General features: G+C 33.8%; 3 protein-coding genes across 3 annotated transcripts; all 3 read left to right on the top strand.

The window, feature by feature from the left end:
- The first annotated feature begins 2,014 nt into the window (after positions 1-2,014).
- LOC146956341 (mitochondrial ATP-independent inner membrane protease subunit 2-like) lies at positions 2,015-7,438 on the top strand. The gene is made up of 5 exons (XM_085728545.1): positions 2,015-2,127; positions 2,870-3,042; positions 5,162-5,345; positions 6,684-6,790; positions 6,873-7,438. The coding sequence occupies exons 1-5, from the start codon at positions 2,056-2,058 to the stop codon at positions 6,952-6,954; spliced, it is 618 nt and encodes a 205-aa protein (XP_085584671.1). The 5' UTR covers positions 2,015-2,055; the 3' UTR covers positions 6,955-7,438.
- A 1,501-nt stretch (positions 7,439-8,939) lies between these two features.
- LOC146956340 (mitochondrial ATP-independent inner membrane protease subunit 2-like) lies at positions 8,940-11,734 on the top strand. The gene is made up of 5 exons (XM_085728540.1): positions 8,940-9,129; positions 9,239-9,432; positions 10,281-10,464; positions 11,329-11,435; positions 11,519-11,734. The coding sequence occupies exons 1-5, from the start codon at positions 9,058-9,060 to the stop codon at positions 11,598-11,600; spliced, it is 639 nt and encodes a 212-aa protein (XP_085584666.1). The 5' UTR covers positions 8,940-9,057; the 3' UTR covers positions 11,601-11,734.
- Positions 11,735-13,281: 1,547 nt separating this feature from the next.
- RHON1 (Rho termination factor) lies at positions 13,282-16,414 on the top strand. The gene is made up of 2 exons (XM_085728538.1): positions 13,282-13,353; positions 15,006-16,414. Exons 1-2 carry the CDS (start codon positions 13,314-13,316, stop codon positions 16,079-16,081), a joined length of 1,116 nt encoding a protein of 371 aa, XP_085584664.1. The 5' UTR covers positions 13,282-13,313; the 3' UTR covers positions 16,082-16,414.
- Positions 16,415-16,725: the final 311 nt, after the last annotated feature.

Raw genomic sequence — 16,725 nt, 5'->3', positions numbered from 1 at the left:
TAAAAATATTTTAGGTATGTATTCTAATCAAACCCGTGCAACGCACGGGTTATATACCTAGTTAGTGAATTAAAAGTAATTGAAGCTCCCTATCATTTTTTTCTACTTCATTGAGGAAATCTACTTGGTTATGTTTCATTCAAAGATTTATTTATGTAAATAGTGATTAAATGTATATTTAACAAACCTAACTCTTTTCATTATTAAATAATGAGGAAATACAAGGGGGTCGTAATTATGAACTTGGTGGCCAACATAAGAATTGACGGCCCTAACTAAACCATGAGCTATCAAATTTGCTTACCTCTATAAACTTTACCTTATAGTTACATTGCAATTATAAACAACAACTAATATTCTTAACTATTATATTAAATCAGGATATCCCTTCAACCCGAACATGAATTACATCAACAAGTATCTTGGAATCAGAAAATAGGGTCACACTCGAAATTTGGAGTTGTTGCAGCCATTCTATTGCATTCAGCATAGCAAGCCCATCCCCTTCATGAATCTACATCTCGCTACACTCCCAACCAAACAATGCCTTAATAAAATCACCACCTACACCTATGATGCATGCCAAGACCAGTGTGATTGCAGTCCTGGAAGAAACTGGCATCAACATTACAAGTTAGATTTGTACCTATCATAATCGACTGCTTATCAACATTGCTCGTACTAACACCAACATTATGTTGTACCTGTTGCACTGATTTCCATTCTGCTAACAACATTTGTAAACTCGTAACAATATGAGGTGCCTTGTACATAGCTTGGTTCAACACACAATTATTCTGCCAAATTACCATCAATGTCCTACAAATAACCTATCCCAATGTAGATATTATATGACTTAAATTGTTTAGCACCAGTGCACTTTTAATGAAGTTGGCTGAAAAATGGTTGACAATGTAAATATTCTATGACTTAAACGATCAATTTGTAACAAATTTTTTTGAAGGACCAATTGGTAGCAAAAAATAAGATTAATTTGTTATAAACATCTAATTTAAAGAACTGCGAGAGGTATGTGACCTTTTTTATATGATAATATATATATATTTTGTTTTAGTTTAACAATGTTACTTGAACAATCATTTTTTGGATAATTTATGAGACAATCAAATATACATAAACAAGTCTCCCATAGTTTTCTCTCGCTAAGTTTTCTCTTTCATTTTCATCATTGAGGGGGTGGTTTTTGTTCAATTGTTGACCCAAAATAACCCCTATTTATGTTTCAATTTAAATAAGTGATTTTCACACAAATGTAGATTCTTTCTTCGTGATTTCGTCATCTGAGTGCGACATTGTTGTTTTTCATCTTGTGTAATATTGTTTTGGTTTTCCGTCTTGTTACGGTGTTCATTGGGTTCATGTTGACAGATCGTTTATTCAATCAATGATTTATGCGTTAACGTTGCAGAGCAAAAGACATTAGTATTTTGATCACTTTAATTTTATCATATTATTTGTAGGTATTTTATCATTTGTATGATATTAACTTTTTATTGTTTTAGCTATGTTGAATGATGTATTTTATCAATTTAAATGAATTAATATCGTTTTATTTTTGTCATATATATATATATATATATATATATATATACAAAAAATGACTTACACATATAAAGATAGATATATATAAAAAAAATAGATATTGTCACGAAAACTAAAACAATAAAAAGAGAAAAATGATTTTTTTTTTGACGGGAGAAAAATGAAATTAGTATAAAAGAGTGTTCTTTAAAAACTTGTCACAAACTAATTCTACTAACATCATTTGTTTATTTTCCCTAAAAAAAAAAAAATCATTTGTTTATTTTAAATTTTTAATTGATCTCTCAACATGGAATAAACTATCAAATTGGTCGTCTATATCTTTGTAAATCACTGTTAAATTAGTGCATAACTCTATTATTTTGTCAATTAAATCTCTATCTTTGTCACATCACATCACGAGAGATTTAAATTTAAATTTTTAACAAAAGAATTAGTTTAAAATAAAACAAAGAGTGTAACACAATAGTGCTGCAGCGCAATTCCGCAGCAATGGTTTCCTGGCGGACGCAGTTACGATACCTTGCAAGCAAAGCTCAATACGCCTCCTCTCTCGCCTTAAAGGTCTCCTTCTTCTCTTGTAATTGTCCCATTTTTCAGTCTTGTGATGTTATTATCATTTTACATTTTTAAGTTTGTTAGTATGTTTATGTTGATGTGGCTACTGCACTGCACTGGAATCATTTAGAATGTTTTGAGTTATCCACGAATTTTATCTGTTCGTCCCTAAAATCCATTATTCCGGTCTCAATTGGCCGCATTATGGCTGCTAAACACAATATGTGGAAGATTTTGAGTGCTTTCAACAAGATGGGGAAGAATTGATTTTGATAGATAGTTGATTATGTAGAATTGATTTTGGTTAAAAGTGACTCTCACTAAAAGTGATTTGTGTTTCGATACATTCATGTAAAAGTGAGTTGAACTATAAATTTGTGTGTGAAAATCAATTCTAGAATCAAAAACTACAGTTCCTTAGCTTCAACTAGAATCATCAGAATCAATTCTACACCTCCAGAATCAATTCTAGTCCTTCTAGAAGTGGAACCAAACTTACTCTTAGTTTATTTGAACTTAGATTTTGAAGGCGAGGTGGCTTCTTAAGGCCTATCTTTGTGTATGCTACATAATAAAGAACCATAATGTAAAGCATTTGGAACAATGGTGAAGTTATCAACAGAGCAACGGCATTTACAATAACATGTTTCCTTGTAGTTTGAGTCCCACAGCTGTGTATCACATTTTAAGCACTTCAAAGTTCTCCTTAGAAGTGTCTTCTGACTGATACAATGTTGAAATTGGACAGAACCGTATAGGAGGTCATGTCAAAGAAAACGAGGTAGCAACTTTTATTTTCAAACACTTCTGTCATGGAAGGATGACTTTCTTGCACCGGAACAAAGGAGAGGAGATGGCCCCTGCTATTGCTGGAAAAGGAGCAATTCTTCTTGTTCGGAGATTACCGATTCCAGACCTAAGGTAATCTGACTCATCTAATATATCATACGTTGCCCTTTTGTGCAATTCTATTGAATTCTATTGCAAGATGTTTTTATTGCTTGAGATAATACAACAAAGATGCTTTCAATTCTACATGCTTTTATGCAAAAGTTTTGACTCTTGGTGTGTTGTATCATCAACCAGTATTGAATAGCATGCAAGCATTGCTCAGAAAATCTTTTAGTTATTTTTTTTTTTAAGTGTGTGTTTAGATAGTAGACTGCCATTTTATGTTACCAGCCCTTCACATATTTGCCAAAGTTTAACTCTTAAATGGAACTGAGTGTACACATGATGAAGAAATATTTACATGTATTTGCCAAAGTTATCTTTTATGTTGCGTCTGCATGTTATGGTGAAAACCATTTTCCCTGTATAACATTTTGTTAAATTGTATTTACACCGTGCAGTTTTCTGCCGCATTTAAACCATTTGTTTGGTTTCTGCAATCTACTTCCACAGCATTAAATAACACATACACGTCTGATTTGTATCCTGAATGATACAATGACGAAACATGTCTAATTTAAAAATTAGTTTTCGGCTTCAACATGGTCATTTAAACTTTGAATAAAAATACACATACAGAGATTGGACCTGTTTTAATGTTCTAAGCATTTTTTTAAGGGTTAAATAAGTTTTTGGTCGCTAAACATATAGCGAATTTTGTTTTTAGTCACCTGTACCCACTTTTTAGTCCCTGAAAAATACAAATAGTATACTTTTAGCCCCTCTTTTAGGGACTAAAACATGTAGTTTTGTATATGCAGGCACCACAAAGTGGGTACAGGGACTAAAAACAAAATTCGCTATATTTTATTAGGGACTAAATTCGTTTTTGGCGTTGTACTGATTTCATTTCCTACAACTTTTTATTTCATCTTTGCACACATATTGTATAACTTATCTGTGTGTTTCATGTGTTGTTTCTCCTTTGAATTTGTTGCATTCTTGTTTCCATTCAATGGTTCATTTCATTTCATAGGTCATGAATGACACATGAATTTGTAACGACTTTAGTTATGTTTGGAAGTAATACCTTGCTAGTTCATCTGCTCAAATTTTTCATATTATATAGCAGCTCGGTTTGGATGCACCATAAAAGATTTCGTTTTATGTTTTGGCCTGAATGCTTCAATCTTTGTTATAACCAGGTTGCTTGTGCAAAATTTGTTGATATTCTTCCTTAGTTCCTTTCTCTGTTATGTTGTAATGTATTATTAACTTGGTCTGGACTGTTTTCCATTATCATTATTAATTTTCTATTTATGTTTTTGTTCAGTCGGTGTTGCTAGACAAAAAAGGTAAGATAGATGAGTAGACCAGTGGTTCACCAAACAATATAAGGTTATGAATAAATTGTTGGAAGGAACGTTGTGGTAGTTTGCATTTTGGAAAAGATGTCAGAGTTTTCATTTTTGGTAGTCTGGGTGAGGTGGAGAAGACCCTTAGAAGCATCATTTAGGAGGGTAGATCTGATAGGTTGTCCAATAGTTAGATGTAGAGATAGATCAAGGAAAGCTATAGTACTCGAACCATTGCTGAAGTTTTGGATGTGAATATTGGAGCACTACTGCATTAGATACATTTTATGATAGGATAGGACATTACGGCTTCATTTGATTTGCCGATTCCACCTAGTAGGCAAATACTTAGGTTGTTGTTTTTCTTCTATTCAGTAACGTGCTCAAGGTTGAGCCTTGCTGCAATGATAAGGCTGCGTTCTTGTTACCATTGGTCAGGTGGTAGTTGTGGAAACAACCTTTTCAGAAACATGTTTGTTTTGGATTTTTTTTTTTTTTTAAGTTATAAATTAGCTGGTTCCAGTGGTTTGACTGATTTCATGATCTTCCCCGGCAATGGACAGTGGTTATGTGTAGATTTTTCTCTGCGGTGCAAAGAATATTTCTTTTGAAACCATCTTACTGTGTCGATTTCAAAATATGGAACTGGTCTTAAATGCACTTTGTTCTTGTTATTCTTGAGTTCGACAAAAGTTAGTTAAGAGATTAACTGACTATAGTCATTTTCATCTGGAGCTTGTTATGCATATTATCATCTCCATTATTTGTCAATGACAAATATTTTACTTTGACAGACGACTGTATGTAGGAGATGTTGTGGTCTTGATGAACCCTGAAAAGCCAGAAGACTATCTAGTCAGAAGATTAGCTGCGACTGAAGGTTATGAAATGGCTTCTACTGATGAAAAGGAAGAATCGTTTGTTCTTAAGAAGGATCAATGCTGGGTAGTGGCTGAAAATGAAAATTTGAAAGCCAAGGTATAAATGGCTTAGCTATAGCCTATATTTAAATTGACAATTTATCAGTACTTTTATACTATTAGTAGTATGGACCCATGTTACAATCTGAAACACTATTACTGTTCATATTGCAATATAAGTTTTAGATTAAAATATCATTTAATCAACCTATTATTAGTTATTATTTATTAATTGAATTTAAGGTGATACATACTTCTTGTTTGAATGCTCTGAAATTGAGTGTTAATATTATAACATGATAACTATGTTTAACTAATGGTTTGATTGGTTAATTTTTTATTTTTTTAGTTATCATATTGTGTAAACCAATTTTTACACCTGTCAACAGATGCTGACATTGTCGACAGTATCTGGATTCTGGACTTCAGTTGACATTGCCAGTTAAACCCCCTTCCCTCAACAGATGAAATATACCACAGCTTCCCTAGTCAATCCACTTAAGCAGCGTTTGGAATTTTGCTTATGGCTTTGATAAGGTTCGAGGTCCTGTATGCCTGTGACCTGGGTTCCTCAAGTGAAAATGTGTAATTCCGGTTTGAACGAAAATAGCTTCTTCCTAAATTGTAGCTGCAATAGTAAGCTGAATTTAATTTTGACTGAGTTCGTCAAGTGAAAATGCTTAATTCCCGTTTTAACCGAATTAGCTTCTTCCTAAGTAATATATCTGCAATAGTAACCTGAACTTATGTTAGGTATCGGGTGGTATTGATAGGGTAACCGCTGATGCAGTCAGTTATTTTAATATATAGTTATTTAGGAGCAGTTAGCATTTTGTATAATATGCAGTATTTGTATTGATTAGGAGCGGTTACAGGCAGTTTATGCCCTTAGTTTGTATAAATAAGACCATTTGGCCACAACAGTAGGGGGAATTCAGAATTATTAAATTAGGAACCTTATTGGTTTTGGGCAGAGAGAGAAATGTCTCGTATCTGAGGAGCTTTTGCTCTGGGATTACAGAGGGATAATCTTCTGTAATATTTTCTTTTCAATCAATAATACTATTTCTTTTGTTTCTCTTTAATTCGGGTTCCTAACAACTTAGGTTAATGCTTAGTGGCTAGCTCTTAAGTTTTTTATGTATTGTGGCCCCATGTTAAGTGAAAACTGAGAAAATAATTGTTTGAACATGAATTTTTTAGTCCTTTGATGTCTTTTTAGTTTTTACAGCTTTGAAATTTTGTAACTAAACTATATCTTAAGCATTAAGTGAAAGTTTCCGCAAGGGATAGTATGATCTTCCGTGGTATACTGATTATGTTTCTCGACTCCTTTATTTCTTGTAAACAATGAATGATTATGATACTTATTCAATGCTCCCAACCCAAATGGCAGGAAGCAATTGACAGTCGAACATTTGGTCCAATTCACATTACCAACATCATAGGCAGAGTCCTATACTGCCTGCGAAGTGCTGGAGACCACAACCGTGTACAGAACAGGTAACCAAATCTCTGAGATTAATACACTGCACAAATGTGACTGGTTCTATTTGATTTTTGATAAATTTTTCTCCCGTGCCAGTTTTGTTAGCATGCACTACGATTCACCAGTGTTGGAAGTGGAACTTAATGTTGATGAGATGGCAAAAAGTCACAAAGCCTGAACTTTAGTTCCGAGAAGCACCAACTTCTTGAGTTTACCTGTTCCTCTATTTCTTCTTATGGATTTTACTTGAAGTAAGGATGAAGAATAAATGTATGATTTTTAAACTGTTGCTATGGGATGGTTACATAAGTCTGCATAATCGACTTATGTTAAGGATATGTTCTGCAATAGTTTAGTTTTTCTGGTCATGAATGGATTATCATTGGGAATTTCTTTGTAATCTCGGTGACATTTTGTTGGTTTAGAGGGGTTTTGGATAGGCATAATAGATTCAAGTTAACTTAATTATCTTTTCTATTTGTTTGGTTTTGGATGAGACGTTTGTAATATAGCTTAATTTTTGTCGGATTATTGGGTTAGGATTTGAGAATGTATTGGTGATATGTGTATTGGAGACTGCTCTGTTGTTGATCTGCTACCTTCTCACACCTTGTGATTGGGTTTTCTTCTAATAAATTGCTTTGCTTATTAAAAAAAAAAAAGTTTACACATTAAACAACTTGTTGAATCTTTTCCCAACAAGAAAATTTGATGTTGCATGTGTTTAAGATTGAGTTCAACATTGCTGTAAATCGAAGTTCTGGCAAAGGACTCCTTTGCCTCTTGCTCTATAAGTCATTTGGCTCTAAACTTGGTTGATCAATTTTTAGTCTTTGTTGATGGCTAATGATGATAAAAAGCTACACTGAGAAAACCATGTTTGCAGCTTATTTTCCCTCTGTTCTCTGCCCAATGACGAAAAGAAGTGAAGTCCTAGTGACATTTGGCTGATGTTATTGTGATTTGGTTTGCCGGTATATGAGGTATTTGAAAATCAAGAAATGATAAGTTGTTTAAAAACAAGGATACTAGTATTGATCAAATGATTGATGAGGTAAAAATGTTCTCTTGGAACTAACTGAAGCTCTAATCTAATAGCACAGATTACGACATTGTGCAATGGCTGGAGCATGTCTTGGTTGTGTGGACTAGTGCGTGCCTTGCGCTTTGATTGGAAGATGTTGGTTTAGTGGGTTGTTATCATATGGACCAGTGTCTGATTATTTATTATTTATTTCTCATATTTTGGTTTGGTGTTGTTGTTAAGATTGCTTGGTTTTGGTAGTTCTCAGTGTGGATTTCTGTCATCAAGGATGAATAAAATTTTGATTTGTTCCCTGTGGAGTGCAGTCTATGCATCAGGGAGTTAGGTCGATTGTAATGTTTATCAAAGTGCCTGATTCAAATTTGGGAATGGTTTTAATTTTGGTATAGGTGTGGTTTGGTGTTTGTCTAACAGTCTAAGTAGCAAATTTTGGTTTGTAATTTTTTATCCTTTGTTTCGCTAAAGCGGAAAGTCTTGACGTATCTGTAAAGTTGTTGTCGCGTGATTAAAAGATCACGGGTTCAAATCCTGAAAACAACCTCTTATATAAAAAAAACAGGGTAATGCTGCATATAATACACGAAAAACGGTGGGACCCTTTTTCGGACTCTGCGTACATGAGAGTTTTAGTTCATCGGGATTCGCTCAAGCTAGTGTAGGTTTTTTGTGCTTGTTGTGTTAAGGCATGTAGTTTTGCTGTTTAATTTCTCAAAAATTATAATATTTGCTTGTATTTTTTTGAGGAAATATTTGCTTGTATTCTTTTGTCCCTAATACTTTGTGGGTGTGCTATTAATATAATCATCTTTGCTTGTTAAAATAAAAATAAAAATTAAGCTCATAATTCTCACCCGTTAGTTCCAAGTAAATTCTTATCTATTCATGAGACCTGATAGGAATCGAAATTAGATTCTCCCAAATGATTCATTAGGAAAGCTTTTTAAAGTTTAATCACTTGGTTAATTGCATGGATACCACTTGTGTACCATTATGATACCAATGTTATATAACATTGGTCAATGAAGGTGTGCCACATAGAAAGGTGTAAAGAGGAAAGAGAAAATATGTGCATATATTAACACCAGGATTATAAAGTGAAATAGTAAATTGAGAAAATTGAGCATTGGTATTTCAATCACTCACGTTTATTACACATAAACATAATGCATTCACATTCCTTGTAGTGCAGAGCGAGTAAATAAAAAGGAAAAAGAAGAAAAGAGTTTTGTTCCAACAATGGTTTCGAGGTGGACGCAGATTCGGTACCTTATGGCCAAAGCTTGTTACACCCTCAATCTCAGCGTTAAGGTCTCTCTCTTCTCTCATTTTGATTCTATTAGCTTTGAGTATTTGTATGTTATTGTTAATTATTCATATATATATATATATATATATATATATATATATATATAAATAGGAACTTAGGAAGATGGAGAAAGGATGTCCTGCAAAATTCAAACATGACGAGCGCTTTGATTTTTTCCGAAAGGAATTCTTTAATGGAAGGATGACCTTCTTGCATTGGAATAAAGGAGAAGAGATGGCCCCTCTTATTTCTGGAAATGGAGCAACTCTTCTTGTTCGGAGTATACCGCTTCCAACAGACCCACTGTAATCAATCATACTATTGCATCTTCTGTGTTTCTTGTGTTCTTGTTTCCATTCAGTACTTCATAGCTCATCAATCACACAAATACTTTGCTCGTTGTTGCCTATGAAGCACAAACACCTCTAGGACTAGCTGTGTCGCGGTGTCTGACACGTTGGTGTCTTACACTCCTATGACACTTGTACGATAGGTGTAGGACAACTAAGACCAGTGTCATAAATAAAATTATTTTTTTCTTTAGACTGGTGTCCGACACCTATATAGCACTCATATGAGCCTTGCCGGACAATTACAAATATCTAAAACATTTTTTTTTCTCTCTCGCTTCCACATATCGTAGATACAAGAGTTACATATGTTTTCAGAAATGTAGATCAATTAGGGTTATAGACATTAAAGTTGATTATAACATTTTTAGCTTTCTTGATAATAGATGAATAAATAAAGATCAAATACTATGATATCTTGTTTTAGAACTTTTTCTAATGAAATAAATTTTTCAAGTTAGATGCTTATGTATGTATTTTGATTTTCATTTTAGACCGTCTATAAATAATTTAACATATATGCAGCGGTGTCGGTGTCCTATATTTTTTACATTAGTGGTGTCGATGTGTCCGTGTCAGTGTCGTGTCAGGTGTCTATGTCGGAGTCCATGCTTCAAAGGTTGTTGCTCGAGGGAGAGCCTTGCTGCAATGATAAGGCTGCTTTCTTGTTAGCTATAAGTCAGGTGGTAGTTGTGGAAACAACCTTTCCAAAGACATGTTTGTTTTGGACATTTTCGTCTGGAGCTCGTTATGTACATTATCATCTCCATTATTTGTTAGTGATAAACATTTTTCTTTGACAGTGAAGTTAATGAAGGAGATGTTGTTCTCTTGAAGAACCCTGAAAAGCCAGACGACTATCTAGTCAGAAGATTAGCTGCGACTGAAGGTTATGAAATGGCTTCTACTGATGAAAAAGATGAATCATTTGTTCTCAAGAAAGATCAATGTTGGGTACTAGCTGATAATCAAAAATTGAAACCCAAGGTATAAATAGCTTCGCTACAGCCTATACTTTTATGCTATCCTTAGGTGGATCACTATGCACCCTTGTTACAATCTGAAATAATGTTACTATATTCTTGTTGGAATATAAGTTTTACATTAAAATATGATTTAATCAAGCTATTGATAGTTATTCATTGTATGCAAGTATGTAAGGTGATACATACTTCTTGTTCGAATGAACTGAAATTTAGTGTGTAATATTAACCTGATAACTAGGTTTAACTAATGGTTTGATTGGCTAATATTTTTTTTTTTTGAGTTATCAGATTGTGTATACCAAATTTTACATTTGTCAATAGATTTTGACATTGTTGACAGTATATGAATTCTGGACTTCAGTTGCCATTGTCAGTTAAAACCCCTTTCATTAACAAATGAAATATGCCATAGTTTCCCATGTCAATTCACTTAAGCAGCTTTTGGAATTTTGCATATGACTTTATTAATAAGGTTTGAGGTCATGTATGCATGTGACAAATATGGATTCTGGACTTCAGTAGCCATTGTCAGTTAATACCCCTTTCATTAACAAATGAAATATGCCATAGTTTCCCACGTCAATTCACTTAAGCAGCTTTTGGATTTTTGCATATGACTTTATTAATAAGGTTTGAGGTCATGTATGCATGTGACCCGGGTTCCTCAAGTGAAAATGCTTAGTTCGTGTTTTAACCTGCAATATTAACCTGGGTTCCGCATGTGAAAATGCTTAATACCTGTTTTAACCAAAATAGCTTCTTCCTAAATAATAGTTGCAAACTTGCAATAGTAAGCTGAACTTAATTTCTTGTATACAAGGAATGATTATGATACTTTATTCAATGCTCACAACTCAAATGGCAGGAAGCAATTGATAGTCGAACATTTGGTCCAATTTACATGACCAACATCGTTGGCAGAGTCCTATACTGCATGCGAAGTGCTGTAGACCACAACCGTGTACTGAACAGGTAACCAAATTTATGAGATTAATACATTGTGCACAAATGGAACTGGTTCTTTTGATTATTGATATATTTTACTCCCTTGCCAGTAAGGGGAGCATGTACTTTGATTCACCAGTGTTGGAAATGGAACTTGATGTTGATGAGATGGCGAAAAGTCACAAAGCCTGAACTTCAGTTCTGAGAAGCACCAACTTCTTGAGTTTACCTGTCCCTCTATTTCTTCTTATGTATTTTACTTGAAGCAAGAATGAAGAATAAATATATGATTTTTAATGTGGCAATGGAATTATTCTTGAGTTCAACATTGTGTCAGAAAATTGTTGCTACGGATTACATTGCCAACTAGAGTACAAATAGCTAACATTGCAATTCTTTTTAGTGCTAAACCACCCCAAGACAAAATTATTTCTCTCCAATAAGCCATTAATGTCAGCAACTCCTGCAACGTAAGCTCGATAAAAACAAACCATTTCAAATCATGAAAGAATTAGATCATACTAATGAAACTTAGTACTAAGAAACATACTATTTGCAAACACAGATCACAACAATAACATTGTGCAAGAGTTTTTCCTCTTACTTGTTCTTATTAGGGGCAAGGCAGTTCATTCTTTCATGGAAATCAGTGCATATTCTGCTACTGTGTTATATACTCTCTTTTCTGTCAACAAAGGATGATGCCCTACCAATCAACTTTCTGACTGCAGCTTAGTGCAGTGTAAACTGACAATAAAATCATCTGAAAACAATTTCGTCAGCAACGTGCACAGTCTCATCTGTCAAAAGGCCACATCATAGCCCTTTTCGTCACTTATCAAGCCCCATAAGAGTTGAGATGTGAAAATAGAGAAAACATGAGACAGACAAAATTGAGAGGATCCATTTCCACAGGGATCCAAGCTCATGTGTCTTATTTCCTTCAAGAGAAAGGTCTTTCAAATTCTTAAGCAACATAACATTTTCTCTTGATTCAACACTCCAAAACAAGTATAAAAAAAAAAAAAAACAATAGGCAGCATTCTACTAATACGATCTTATCAACATGTTGAACACTTGTAATTTGATAGATACCTCAAATAAACCATTTTCTCTGTACCTGTGAGAGTTGTTCTTCTTGATTCTGTAGGGTAGTGGGGGTGAATGCAGAATGATAGCTACCATTTTCCTTTCCCTGCCATTTCCTAGATCCCAAGCTAATGTTATCATAATATATATCTATTATGAACAAGAATGTTATCTTATAATATTGCAAACACAAGGTACATATAGTCATATAAATTAAAGCTTGAATTCTACCAAATTTAGTTTGATGGGAAGTATATTATTTATATCCTCCCTTAGTCCCTAATTACAAGATCATTTAAAAAATAAATAAAAATTTGTCCTCAAATTACAAGTCCCTATATAAATTTGTATGGAAAAATCATGTTTATAAATGAAGTATAATACCATGTTGTATATTGGCTATATACATCAACATAGAAATTAGGTGATAGATTCATCATCGATTTCAAATTAGATGATACACTTCATTTATAAACATAAAAAATGCATACAAATAATACGATGTTTTTTCGTATGTTTATAAGTCCCTCTATAAATTTTTATCATATAATTTGTATGTATTTTTTATGTTTATACATACAAATAATATGATGTTGTATTTGATGTACTCTATCAATGAATACATATCATTTTTGTTTTTGTAAAAAAAAAAAAAAAAAAAAAAAATATTTATATGTTTTAAAAATGAAATGACATGACAGTTTTGCCCCTAACATAAGAACATATTACCGAGAACACCCCTTATCAAGCGAACTAAAACCTACGAGAAAAGAAGTGAAACTGCGAGTGTTCTGTCTCCAACACAACAAACCAACAATGTCGCAAACGGTTCATCTCATCGTCGCCAATAACGTTGGTTAGTATCTCTCTTTTCCTCTTTGATTCAAGACTGTTCTCATATTAGTTTTGGAAAAACCCCTTCAATTTCTAAAACCCCTTTTATTTGATTGGTTTGATATACAAATTTTACACTAGGTTTTAAAAACCGTATGTTCAATTGGGTTTATTTTCTTTGTTTTTTCAATTGGTTGCGGTTTTCTCATAGGAAAGGTTCAAACTTTATTGCCTATTATTTTCTGGGTAAATCATGTTATCTTAGTGGGTTGAAGTTTTTTTTTTCTGTGACCAATATTTGACGTTTCAATGACCAATTGTAACCTTGGTGTAGAATTTTAAGATGTAGGTGTAACATTACTTGTTATTAGAAGTGCCCTTTTCTCTGGTTTAGGTTTTTCACTTTGTTTTGAGTCTGTACTATGTTGTTTTAAATTTTCTCAGGCATGAAATTCTTATGTGTTACATGTTAAAAGTCAGAACATTGTGGATGATTATGATTAAAATTTGGGTAAACCAACACTATAGTATAGTATATGAATCTATCGAAATTGCAAACGCATCCACAAGCGTCTCTTTTATTGTTACATGTTTCTGGGTAGCCAATTTAGTCCTCAAATATATTTTTTGTTGTTCATTTTGTTGTTCAATTTAGTCCTCAATTAAGTCAGAACTTACTTACATAAGAGGCATCAGAGATTGTTGGTAATTACAGGACATTTAGGCTTTGTTTGGAGGGTAAGGGAGGGGAGGGGTTTGAAAAAAAAGGAAGGAACAAGTAGAAGAAATAGATGACATTCAGAAAAGAAGGCTTTGGGGGTTCATTTTTCTTCATAATACAATGGGGGAACTCAAAAATTGTATTGCATATGGGTTTTGGGGAGTTTTGGAGGGTTTACATGAATTCTTCAATTTTAATCTATGTAGTTATGATATTTTTAAAATTAAAAATATATTAATCATAAAGTATTAATTTATCATTCTCTAAAAAATTATTCTTTCAAAAAGTGTGAAAGATTTTACCATTTTTCCATATATTTCCAACCTTCCAAAGCCTTCCCTTCCCCTCCCCTCCCTTCCAAACTCCCAAACCAACTCTTAGAGACGATAGTAATAGTACATCACATATTCTAGGACCAAAATGGTGGTTTACCCTTTTTAGTTAAATAAGTCTCTACCATTCATTTATTTTAAATAATAAATCAATGGTGATAAAAGAGGATAACTGGTGTGTCCTTTATGATGGAGTACATTTTAGATTGAGCCTTCTTTTTGTAACGCATTTTACCAGTAAAAAGTAGATACTCAAAGTTCAACATGTAAATTTAAAATATGCTTTTTTTATGGATACTGCATATGTTTTTTATGACCCTTAGAGGGAACCTTACCAAGCTGGATTTTTTTATTCTTGGATGATTGAACCAGTTTAAATTAGCATGTTAATCTATAAGCTGCTTGTAGATTTTCCACAAGTCATGGTCATTGTAGTGTGATTAGTTTGTCTCTAAGCTGAGTTTTCAACAGTTGGCTCCCTAATCTATCATAACTAAACCTAGAGGTTGATAGTTTGCTACCATAGGGCACCGTGTTTTGTATAATTTGATGTCTTCCTTTACTTTTTTCGTCCTTACACGATTATCTTTGTGGTTGTTGAGTTGGGTTGATATATTTCAGGTTGTGGAATGCCAGAAGACAAGTGTTTCCCGTGTTCACGTGGTTTTGGAAGAACAACTGTTGTATATTCATGCACTTCTCTAGGTCGTCGTAGAATTCATTCTCATGTCAAAATTGGAGGACTAAAGTATGGTTCAACGGCTGCATCTTTTGTATGTGAAGCAAGGAGGAACTCAGATTTCTCAAGGCAAAACAATAGGCATGGGTCATCAAGAGGCAGAAATAGGAACGATGATGGGAGAGATATCTTTGAGAATTTTGAAGAAGAAGATATGTTATCTTCAAAAAATGGACCATTAGTATCGCATAATTCAGGAAAATTCCAGGCCACTTCATCCCCTGGCCCCAGAGAGAAGGAGATTGTTGAATTATTTAGGAAAGTTCAAGCTCGGTTGCGTGAGAGGACCACTGTCAAAGAAGAAAAGAAAGTTGAAGCACGCCGAGGGCATGTTAAAGAGCAAAGTGCTGTAGATTCCCTCCTCAACCTATTGAAGAAACACTCTGTTGAGCAAGGAAAGAGAAGTAATGGAGAGGACGATGGAAAAGACCTTAACTCTGACCAGTTGCAAGAAAGTAACCAATATAATGGAAGGCAAAACTCTAAATTTTCTGATTCAGGTGCTCCAAAGGGCGAGTCTCGAGAAGCCAACATTGCTTCTTCGGCTCGGCCTCGGTCAGTTTTCCAAAGAAAGTCTCCTGTTCCACGTGTTAGGTACCAGCCTCTCTCTAATAACTTGGCTGATACTAATGCAATACCAATAGGTACTGAAGATAATGAGAACATTCAGGATCAATTAGATTCGAAACTTGATGTCGAGCCAGAACCTAAACTTGTGTCTGACATTGATCTTGATACAAAGGATGAGACGTCTTTCCCTGAATTTTCTGATGATGATTCTCATGACTCCGAACAAACCTATAATAATGAGGGTGTGGATGAGCATGTAGTGGTTCAAAATGAGGATTTGAATGCACTGAAGATGTCTGAATTAAGGGCACTTGCAAAGTCTCGTGGCGTGAAAGGGTTCTCCAAAATGAAGAAGGGAGATCTCGTGGAGCTACTAACTGAGAACTGATTCTGAGTAAACGGTACGAGAAGGAAAAGTAATACTAGAACGGATAAACAAATTTCATGATAAAAAAAAATGTTTTTCCTCTGCTTTTAACTAGATGTTTCTTTTAGTTCTTTTCTTTTTAGAATTTTTTTAATATAAATATTCCGATCCAATCACCTGGGTTCGAGTGTAGTTGGTCATTAGAGTAATCACCGTGTCTTTGCCTTGGTGGTTTTTAAAATTTTGTAGTTTGTGTTCACATTATGAGACATGTGAATTATTTTCGGTGACTCAATCTTGTGGCCTGTAGTAATAATCTTATCAGGCTAGGGAAATTTACCATCATTATCCTTATGTGCTTCGGTTGTCTCTCTTTTGGTTGTCCGGCTTATGGAGTAAATTGTTTTCCAGTATCTCGTAAGTTCTATAATTATTTTTCTTTTTGCATAATTATCTTGTGTTGTATCTTGTTTATGCTGCCATAGATCACTTTTCGTTAAAAATCAAGCTGACATAGACACATAAACAGAACGATCTTGTAGATGATGCAATTCTCATGTGTGTATATCTTGATTCTTGATGATTTGAACCTCTAGAAGTGTGATGGTGAAAGCACGGTGATGGTATATGCCTGTCTCTTTCATTTCTGTGAGACTTGATTAGAT

The sequence above is a fragment of the Medicago sativa genome, chromosome 1 (genome assembly GCF_051527215.1).
Source record: "Medicago sativa cultivar Bolivia chromosome 1, Bolivia_mono, whole genome shotgun sequence".
In the NCBI taxonomy this organism is placed as follows: Eukaryota; Viridiplantae; Streptophyta; class Magnoliopsida; order Fabales; family Fabaceae; genus Medicago; species Medicago sativa.
Note: the sequence above shows the minus strand (reverse complement) of the source record. Positions and strands in the feature narration are given on the sequence as shown.